Below are 10428 nucleotides of genomic sequence, written 5' to 3' on the forward strand. Positions count from 1 at the left end.
CATCCCCAAAAAAGACACTTGGACAATATTTTACATTCAGTTTGGGGGATCACAGCCCTCTCCCTATCCCCTGTGACTCATGTTATGAACTCATGAAACAAAACTCGCTTAACCCTGGCATTTGGAAAAATCAGACCTGCCGCCCCCAGGTGCTTTCCAGTGAGTACTGCAACATGGCAGCAGGGGAGAGGGGAGAGGAGAGTGAGCGAGGCTTCCAGGTTCCTAGAGAGGCTCTGTTTACCAAGCCTGTGCTTCCCTGCAGACAAACAAGGAGCAGCTGACAGCAGAGACCCAGGAGCTGCAGCAGCGGGTCAAGTACCTGCAGGACCAACTGGGCCCGCTCACCCGGCAGCGCGAGTACCACGAAAAGGAGATCCAGCGGCTGAACAAGGTGGGTGTCTTGGAGAAGGCTGCCCCGAGCCCAGCTGCCAGGCCTACTCCATTGCCTGAGCCCCAACTCAGGAGGGATGATCCACAATTTCTGCCCCCTCTGCCCTTCCTTCCCACTCAGGGAGGCACCTGGACTCACTCTTGCCTTGCGCTAGCTTCCTACCACTCTGAGACGCAGCACCACGACCGGTTTTCTGGGGTTTGTTGAAGATAAGAGTATCACTTTTGTGCCTGGGCTGGCTTTGAAGTGCAGTCCTCAGATCTCAGCCTCCTGTGTAGCTCGGATGACGGGTGTGAGCCACCAGTACCCCGCCAGCACCAACTTCCTTCTTCTCATGTTTCCTGTAACTCCCCATTGCACTCCATCTTCCCACATAGCAATCAGAAATACACATACTCAGCAGCATGTACCCCAAGCCTCCCTCAGTGCTGGCACCAAGCTCATGTTAAGGACTACCCAGCTAGAGGGAGTGGTCAGGCTTTCTCAGCCCTATGAAGTAGGATCTGGAGAATGGGGCATTCCCAGTGGAGGCTGATAAAGCAGAAACCCTGTTGCGTGAGCCAGGGCAAGTTCCTCTAGCCCTGGTTCAGCATTTCTCCATTTAGATTAGTTGAGCTGAGCCTCTCCAGGCCTTGTCTTGCTGTGTGCAGGTTGGTTAGGGTCATGGCAACCCTGCTTTCTTTCCTCTGTGAGTCAGGGAAGAGCCCGCATGGTGGAGCCGAGAGAGGAAGTGTTTTGTTCTCCCCAGGCCTAGGGGTTGTGAGCTTTACTGCTTAGCCTGTCCTCTGGCCGTTTCTCCTTCCTCTACTTCCTAGTTGTCACCCTGCTAAGACAACCTTCAATCATGCTTATTGCTATTTAGCAGCATTAGCTGTGTCATGTGAGGAGCCAGGAGATTTGGAGGTCGCAATGCAGGCATAATGCTCTCCACTGCTGTCCTGGAAGGACAAGCATGTAGGTGTTCTGAGCAGAAATGCTAGTGCCTCATGCCTGTAATCCTAGCACACAGAAGTAGGGCTATGGCTCAAAAAAAACAAGTGAGAGCATGAGGCCTAGTACTAGCACATCTACACACACACACACACACACACACACACACACACACACACAGACACCCGGGTAAGTGAGTTATGCAAGACATGACTATGAGTTCAAACCAATCCCTTGCCTGTTGCTGGACCTTAATCTGTGCATGTAAAATTGGAAATGGTGCTGTGGCTCAAGTGGTAGAGCAGTAACACTAAGCTCAGGGACAGCACCCAGGCCCAGAATTCAAGCCCCCTGACCAGAAAAGAAAAAGGGGTAGCGGGTTAACTAGGACTGGGAGTATGACTTGGTGGTAAAGAATTTGCCCAGCATGCATGAAGCCAGCCCTGAGTTCCATTCCTCAGTACACATAAACAGAAAAGCTGGAAGTGGCACCGTAGCTCATGTGGTAGAGCACTAGCCTTGAGCAAAAGTTGATCAGGGACAGTGCCCAGGCCCTGAGTTCAAGCCCCAGGACTGGCAAAAAAAAAAATGGGAGTTAAGTTAGAAGGAGGAGGATCCCTTCCTTCAGAGCATCTTGAATTTATTCCTGGTTCAGGGGGAGGAGAGGGAGGAAAGGGAGTGTACCCTGAGGAAAATCTCTTATTTGCCCCTAGTCCTGGGAGGGCTGAAGTCCAGGGTCTAGATGGAGAGAGGAAGGGTGAACAGCCTGAAAGGTGTCCAGAGTTGTAAAGTAGTAACAAGTTAACAGACCCACTTTGGTTTTTCTGGTGGTTGGTTAGAAATAAAGAGTCCCCTGGATTTTCCTGCTTGGGCTGGCTTTGTGGCCGCAATCCTCAGAGTTCCTGAGTAGCTAGGATTACAGGTATGAGCCACCAGCACCCATCTCTGGTCTTATTTTTATGATCTCATCTGTTGGTGTTCTGTTAATGAAACTGAAGGATGAGCAGGTAGTTAGGGGTGCTTCAGTGAAGGAAAGGGGTGCTTAAGGCTAAACCCAAGAGACACCGAGAAATCTGGGCAGCTGTTAGAAACCAGCTTCCTTCAAAGACTTGAGACTCTTCCTAGGTCTGTACTAAGAAATGAGCCACACCTATTCAGAGAACGAGATCCCCTCTTACACAAGGACCCCAGATAAGACCCTAGGCTGGGTTGGAATCCTTCCATTGCCCCTGACTAACTGTGTGACCTGGAGTAAGTCACTGAGGTCTCTGAGCCTCAGTTTTCACATCTGTAAAATGTGATCATAGTCTTTCTTACAGGATGATGATGAGGTTTCCATGAAGTGATAGACAGATGCGCGGTGTTATTGATCAGATCATTTGTTGCATGGTACTGGTGGTGTGGTTATTATCCAGAAGACAGTCTTCGAGAATGATGTCCAAAGGGACTTGGTTTCCAGGGCTGATGGTCCTGTCTATTCCCCAACCCCAGGCCCTGGAGGAAGCACTGAGCATCCAGGCCCCCCCTTCATCCCCAGCAGCATATGGGAGCCCTGAGGGAGCCGGAGCCCTCCTGAGGAAGCAGGAACTGGTTACCCAGAATGAGCTGCTGAAACAGCAGGTGAGGCTTGCGGGGGTGGGGGCCAAGATGGATTTGGAGTCATATGACCCTGGGCCTGGGTCCCTAGTTAGTTACCAGTTTATATTTTCCAGCTGCATGTCCCTCACCTCAGTCACCTCTCTACTAGCCATCACTGGGTCCCTCCCCTGCTCTTATTTACCTAGTGTGTAGAAAGTAAATTTTAGGACCTGGAATTTGGCCTAACGGTAGAGTGCTTACCTAGCATGCACAAAGCCCTGGGTTTGATTCCTTGGTACTACATACATAGAAAAAAGCCAGATGTGTACTGTGGCTCGAGTGGTAGAATGCTAGCCTTGAGAAAGCCCAAGGACAGTGCCCAGGCCCTGAGTTCAAGCCCCATGACTGGCAAAAAAAAAAAAAAAGCTCGTAGAGGAAAATCTTCAATAAAAATTACTTTGTACTATAGTTATGAGTTTAGTAATGTACTTTTTATTGCCTTTGAAAGTTTTGTCTAAAATTAAAAGTAAGTTTTAAGCCAGCACTGGTGGCTTACACCTATAATCTTAGCTACTCAGGAGGCTGAGATCTGAGGATCATGGTTCAGAGCTAGCCAGGGCACCAAAGTCTGTGAGACTCTTATCTCCAGTTAACCATCAGAAAACTGGAAGTGGCACAGCCACAATTGGTAAAGCTATATCCTTGAGCTAAAGGGACAGTGCCCAGACCCAGAGTTCAGCTCCCACGACAAAAGACAAAAAAAGAAAAAGTAAATTTTAGATAAAGCATAGTGGCACACTCCTATAGTCCCCGCTACTAAGGAGGCAGAGAAAGGAGCCAGCAGCTGAGGCAAAGTTAGCAGAAGACCTCGCCTAAAAACTAAGGAAAGTAAGGTTCATTGGAGATAAAGAATCTTAGGACTTTTGTGACTGGGCTGGCTTTGAGCCATGCTCCTCAGATCTCAGCCTCCTGAGTAGCTAGGATTACAGGCGTGAGCCACTGGTGCCTGGCTCCATCCTTTTTATTTTAAACCATGGAACACGTATTCAAATAAGGGCCTGCCTTGAAGCCCCAAACTTATGATAATGGTATCCAGGATTATTCTGGGTGAGATTGGAGGTGGAGCTAGAGCTGGAGGTACTCCTATCCCAAGCCCCAGGACCCCCTCAGGACCATGCAGAAGAGGTGAGGTCTGGTCCTGAGCTCAGGAACCCTCAAGCCTCTGCTCACCCCACCCTCCCTCACTGGCCGGGTCTCCCCTAGGTGAAGATCTTTGAGGAGGACTTTCAGAGAGAGCGCAGTGACCGGGAACGCATGAATGAGGAGAAGGAAGAGCTGAGGAAGCAGGTGGAAAAATTGCAGGCCCAGGTCACGTCATCCAATGCCCAGGTAGGGGCCCCCCTGGACCATGGAGGGGCATCAGCCTGTCCTCATGGGAGGAGGCAGTGTCTCCCTCCTGCACTTCCATCGTCAGTGCTAATGCCTAGAGGAACAAATCCACGTACTTGCTCACAGAAGCACAAACCCTCCTGGTCTGTGTTCATTCAACCCTCAGGCAGAACACTGCACAGCACACCAGCCCTAGAGAGGTGTCCTAGACCCCGGGCTGGCCAGAGCCACCTGTGCACACAGGCTTTTCTTCCCCTCCTCCTCCAGCTCAAAGCACTCAAAGATGAAGAGAAGGCCAGAGAAGCACTGAAACAACAGAAGAGGAAAGCGAAGGTGAGCGGCTGGAGGGGCGTGGTCTGGTGGGGCCCTCTGATCGTGTCCTGCCAAGGTAACAAGGCATAGGTGGCGCTATTCCTGGCACAGAGTGCTCAGGTCATGTTGGGTGTGCCCGAAGGGACCTAGGGTTCTAGGAGTACGGCAGCCCTCTGGGCGCCACTGAGGGGTGCCCTGTGGGGCTGGCTGCAGGCAGAGCCACATGAGCCTTTTCTTGCAGGCCTCAGGAGAGCGCTACCACGTGGAGCCACACCCGGAGCACCTGTGCGGAGCCTACCCCTACGCCTACCCTCCTATGCCAGCCATGGCGCCCCCCCACGGCTTTGAAGACTGGTCCCAGATCCGCTACCCTCCACCCGCCATGGCCATGGAGCACCCACCCCCACACCCCAACTTGCGCCTCTTCCATTTGGTAAGTCTGTGCCACTCCTTCCCTGCAGGGTACCCCAGAGCTGAGGGAAGTCAAAGGAGGGTTGGGGAGTCCAGGCCAGGACCTGACTTTGTATTGTCCCCCTGTGGATCCAGTCTGGAGCTTCGCCCTGGTCTCTCTCCTGGTATCATCCTCTATTCTTCTTCTCTGGTCCTGCTTGCTTTCCTCTTCTCACTCTTTCTATAAAGAGCACTGTCACCTGCCCCTCTTTTCCAGTCTCTGCCACAGCTGCACCTCAGGCCCCCCAACTCTCCTTGGGCAACTGCAGCAACCTCCTTTCTTGTCTTGTGTTCAGACTTCGTTCATTTGTTGCCTGTTTTGGACTTACATTCTCAGTTTTTTAATGCACAGAATAGTAGGTTTCACTGGGACATTTTCTTCATGCTTCTAATGTATTTTGATCATATTCGTTCCTCCATTCCTCTTTCTCCACCTCTTCCTGAATCAGATACAGATTCAAGGAAGTGGCACTGTGGTTCAAGTGGTAGAACGCTAGCCTTGAGCTAAAGAGCTCAGGCAGTGCCCAGGTCCAGAGTTCAAGACCCATGACCAATCAAAAAAAAAAATAATAATACAGACTAATTTTTTTTTGGTCCAGTCCTAGGGCTTGAACTCAGGGCCTGGGCACTGTTCTTGAGCTTCTTTTGCTCAAAGCTAGCCCTCTACCACTTAAGCCACAGTACTACTTCTGGCTTTTTCTGTGTATGTGGTAGATCCCAGGGCTTATGCATGCTAGCTAGGCAAGCACTCTACCACTAAATCACATTCCCAGCTCTAACCTGGGTAGTTGTAGGGCTTAAATTATACTTGGTTAATGCATATTTAGTAATACTGTGGCATTGCAGCTTCTACCGTTGTTTCAATTAAGGTAACTGATGAAGCCTCAATTTCATTACAGCCAGAATATACCTGGCGCCCACCCTGTGCAGGGATGCGAAATCAGAGTTCCCAAGCAGAGCTGCCCACGGCCAGGCCTACAGAACCAGGTGAGTGTAGTCCTCTGGCCCTAGAGCTTGCTTCCTCCTGGGAGAGATGACTTATTCCCTACCAGGAAGTCCCAGGTTAGGAAATGTTTTTTCCGGAGCCTAGTAAAGAAGAAGCCCAGCTTCTGAACTAGTGTTAAAAAGGAAGTCAAGGCCGGGAGTTTGGCCTAGTGGTTAAAGTGCTTGCCTAGCATGCACGAAGACCCGGGTTCGATTCCTTGGTACCACATACATAGACAAAAGCCGGAAATGGTGCTGAGGCTCAAGTGGTAGAGCTCTAGCCTTGAGAAAGTCCAAGGACAGGGCTCAGGCCCTGAGCTCAAGCCCAGGACTGGCAAAAAAAAAAAAAGGAAGTCAAGTTGATTGCAGGGTGAGAGGATAAAAGTGTTTCATTCATTCCTTACACATGGCAGATATGGCAGGAGGAGTCGTGGATCTTTTTGTTTTTTTAATGACTCCTGATTTTTAGAGTAAATTTGGCTAGAAGCAGTCAGTCATAGCCCTGCCACTACTCCAGTACTGTGCTACCTTATAAATTTCTCCACCAGATGAATGAGCCCAACCCCGTTAAACTCAGCATCACACAAATCTCAGGGCATGGACAAAACATAGACAAGATCTTTGCTAGAAGGTAACATGAGTGGCATCTTGTCCAATTTCCAAAAGTCCACATTCCCATCTGAAACCTCATGAGCCCAGGCCCCACTGTTCCATTCCCCCTACCATGCTGTTCTGAGTTCTTGGCACATTCACCCATTAAACGCTGGGTGGGTGTATCATTATAAGCTTTTTCTAGCCCACTAATCCAGTTCCAAAGGATTCTAAACTATAAAATCCAAATATAGCAATGACCCTGCTTCTTTTTTTTTCTTTTTGGTCAGTTGTGGCACTTGAACTCTGTGCCTGGGTGCTGTCCCTGAGCTATTCAGCTCAAGGCTCTACTGCCCTACCTCTTGAGCCAAAGCAACATTTCCGGCTTTCTGGTGGTTAATTGGAGATAAGAGTCTCATGGACTGTAGTGCCCGAGATGCCTTTGAACCACGATCCTCAGATCTCAGCCTCCTAACTAGCCAGGATTACAGATATAAGCCACTGCGCCTGGCTTTTCTTTTTTGTTGTTGTTGTTGTTGTTGTTGCCAGAGGCTTGAACTCAGGGCCTGGGTACTGTCCCTTAAGGCTAGCCCTCTTCTACTTGAGCCATAGCACCACTTCCAAATTTTTCTGTGTATGTAGTACCGAGGAATTGAACTCAGGGCTTTGTACATGCTAGGCAAGCACTCTACCGCTAGGCCACATTCCCAGTCCTTACCCTGCTTCTTATGGCAATATTGTTAGCTTTCTGTCTCTGTGACAAAATCCCTGAGATCGTCACTTGCTAAGGAGAAACATAAGTTCTGGCTCACAGTGAGAGCCTTCAGTCCATAACTACTTGGTCCTATCATTTTGAGCCTGGAGTGGTCCAGCACATCATGGTGAGAGTATGAGGCAGAGGATGGTTTGGCATCCAGGAAGCCAGAAAGAGAAGCAGGAAGGAATTGAGGTCCCAGTACTTGCTTCAAGGCACACTTCCAGTGATGTCATTTCCTTCCACTAGGTACCACCTCCTGACAGCTCTATTGCTAACAGCTTATAGGCCACTGAGCTTTTAGCACCTGGGACATGTAAGATCCAAACCATAATACTTTTAGCGCCTGGGACGTGTAAGATCCAAACCATAATACTGTGGTAAGAGTGATACATGGTAGTCAATTTAAGGGTCTGAGGGAAAGTAGCATGGCTGCAGTGGAGAACAAGAGAAAGAGTGAAAGAGAAGAACAAGACAAGGTGAGAGATGTGGGTAGGACCATATGGTGCAGGGTATGGCAGAGTATGATAGGGCAGAGCTCATCTGAATCCTAAACATAGCATCAAGTCTTTTTTTTTGGGGGGGGGGCCACAGCATTGGTCATTGGCCTTGAAGTCTGGGCCTGGGCACTGTCCCTGAGCTGAACTCTTCAGCTGAAGGCTAACACTCTACCAGTTGAGCCACAGTGCAGCTTCCAGTTTTCTGGTCATTCATTAGAGATAAGAGTCTCATGGACTTTCATGCCCAAGCTGGCTTTGAACCACGATCCTCAGATCTCATCCTCCTGAGTAGCTAAGATTGCAGGTGTGAGCCATCAGCACCCAGCTGGCATTGTATCTTGATGGGGAGAGAGCAGCCCTAGGGTTTGAACTCAAGACCTTATGTTGCTCTGCTGGTATACAGCCACATGAGCAATGACTCCAGGCATTTTTTGTGCTAGTTATTTCAAAAGATGGAGTCTGGTAGACTTATCTGCCAAGGCTGGCTCTGAACCATCATTCTCAGATCTCAGCCTCCTGATTCCGTGGGATTACAGGATCATGGGGACTGCTACATTTTTTTTTTTTTTTTGGCCAGTCCTGAGACTTGAGCTTGGGACCAGCACTGTTCTTCTCAAGGCTGCTGTTCTACCACTGGAGCCACAGCACCACTTTTGGCTTTTTCTGGGCATGTATCAAACCCAGGGCTTCATGAATGCTAGGCAAGCACTCTACCTCCAGGCCACACTCCTGGCCCTGGATTATTTCATCTTAAAGCAGTGTCATAAGCTGGTTGGCATTTTGGAAAGCTCCCTCCAGGCACAGTGCCTGCCATAAGAAGTTGACTCCCACACTTGCTAGCCAAGAAGAGACTCTGAGCCCTAGTGACTGCCTCCAACCCCTGCAGGACTCTTGTAAAGCTGGAGGCACAGCCTCACCTATGAAACCTTGGGTGCAGAATCACAGCTAATGGGTAGCAGCATGGAAGCCACGTCCATCTCAGCATGACATGGAACTTTCTAGAAAAAAAAGAGTCGCAGGTGTGCAGAAATAGAGCTGGCTATATCAGGAGGTATAGAGCAAGCAGAGGCCCACAGGACAGGTGATGGAAGATGTGGGGAGGCTTGGTGCTTACAGAGGATCGAACTGACCAGTCTTTTCCCCCAGAGGAAAATATGGAGTCTGGTTGCTAAGTGGAGGAAGGTGGCTTAGAGGAGAAGGCCAGTTGTCTGAAGGAGCTGCTTACTTCTGGCATCTGGAACTAGACTGACTAAGCTTATTACCTCCCACCTCTGGGACTTTGGACAAGTCTCTTTAAGACCCCTCTGTGCCCCATTTCCCTCCATGGAGAGGTCATATGGGCCTGGAGAGGAGAATCCCAGCACTCAGTAGTACTCAGGGCTAGCTAAGTACTCCCTGCTTCCAGGTCAGACTTTCCAAACTGACTGTACCACGCCACCGTTTAAGTTCTAAAAACTTTTGTTTGTTTAGAATCTGCAAAAAATGACCATGAGGGGCCTCAGTGAGACCAGCATGTATCATTGGGCTCCACCTTCGTCTTGCAGAGCCAGCGGACCACAGATTTCCAAAAAACTAGAGGCCACAGGCTCTGCCAGGCCAGAGCCTCTGGGAGAAGGGAGACTGAGATGAGAGCCATCAGCTCACACCTCCAGCCCTAGACTGTGTCCGAGACCGTGAAAACTTCACCCAGTGGCCTTCCATTGGGGCTCCTCTTCTGGTTGGGCCAGGAAGAACTCAACTACTCCGCCTCGTGCTGCTGAGTGGAGAGAGGCTGATTGATCTGCCACACTTTGAGAGAGCATCTGGACATCACCATATGCATGAGATGTGACTGAGACCTTTTCAGACCTCCACAGCAATGGTTTGGGGCCCATCCAGGCACACATCCAATTCGTGTGTGTGCGTGTGTGTCGTTTTTTGCTTCAAGCTCTGTAGTCTATGCCCTTAACCTCAGGGAGGAGCTGCAGGAAGAATGGGTTTGTAGAGCACAGGATAACCACAGGATCTGATGCAGGGCACTTCACTGCCACCCACAGTGGCCTTGCAAGAGCCATCAAAGCCTGGGATCAAGGCCACATCAACCATGTCTGCTGTGGGGCCCCCAGCCTGAAGCTGCTCGGCCCTCCGCCCTCACAGCTGGCGGTTTGTGGTGCCAACGGCCTGCACTGGGGTGGCTGTCTCTAGGCAACTGTTTGCACGAATTTTGGACATAAATCCAAATGGAAGATCTCCCTTCTGTGGCTGATATTCTTTCTTTCATGTCATGACTAAGGTTCTCTTTTCCATTAGTCCTGGGCCCTGCCCACCACACACCTCTTCCCATCTTCCTGAGAGCATCACTGGCCTTTGGGGGGCCCTCAGGAGCAGTGGGAAGAATCAGGGGACCTGGCTTTAGATTCTAGTTTTTGTTTCTTTGTTGTTTTGATCCATCACGGGGCTTGAACTCAGGCCCTGGATGCTGTCCCTAAGCTGGCCCAGCGCTCTACCATTTAGCCACAACACCACTTCTGGTTTTCTGGTGGCTCACTGGAAATGAGTCTTACTGACTT

General features: G+C 50.1%; 1 protein-coding gene across 5 annotated transcripts in view; it reads left to right on the top strand.

Moving 5' to 3' along the window:
- Tnip1 (TNFAIP3 interacting protein 1) overlaps nt 1-10108 on the top strand; it is a 36085-nt gene extending 25977 nt beyond the window's left edge. For 3 of the 5 annotated variants that reach the window (XM_090321223.1, XM_090321222.1, XM_090321225.1), the window contains exons 12-18: nt 263-391; nt 2813-2941; nt 4163-4288; nt 4556-4621; nt 4842-5033; nt 5950-6037; nt 9350-9478. In XM_090321223.1, the coding sequence (XP_090177349.1) occupies nt 263-391; nt 2813-2941; nt 4163-4288; nt 4556-4621; nt 4842-5033; nt 5950-6037; nt 9350-9384 (765 nt within the window). In that variant the 3' untranslated portion in view covers nt 9385-9478. Of the gene's footprint in view, nt 1-262; nt 392-2812; nt 2942-4162; nt 4289-4555; nt 4622-4841; nt 5034-5949; nt 6038-9349 lie in introns of all 5 variants that reach the window. The other 2 variants (XM_090321224.1, XM_090321226.1) reach the window with 1 other exon arrangement.
- Nucleotides 10109-10428: the final 320 nt, after the last annotated feature.

Source organism: Megascapheus bottae, chromosome 29, assembly GCF_031878675.1.
Source record: "Megascapheus bottae isolate mThoBot1 chromosome 29, mThoBot2.hap1, whole genome shotgun sequence".
Classification (NCBI taxonomy): domain Eukaryota; kingdom Metazoa; phylum Chordata; class Mammalia; order Rodentia; family Geomyidae; genus Megascapheus; species Megascapheus bottae.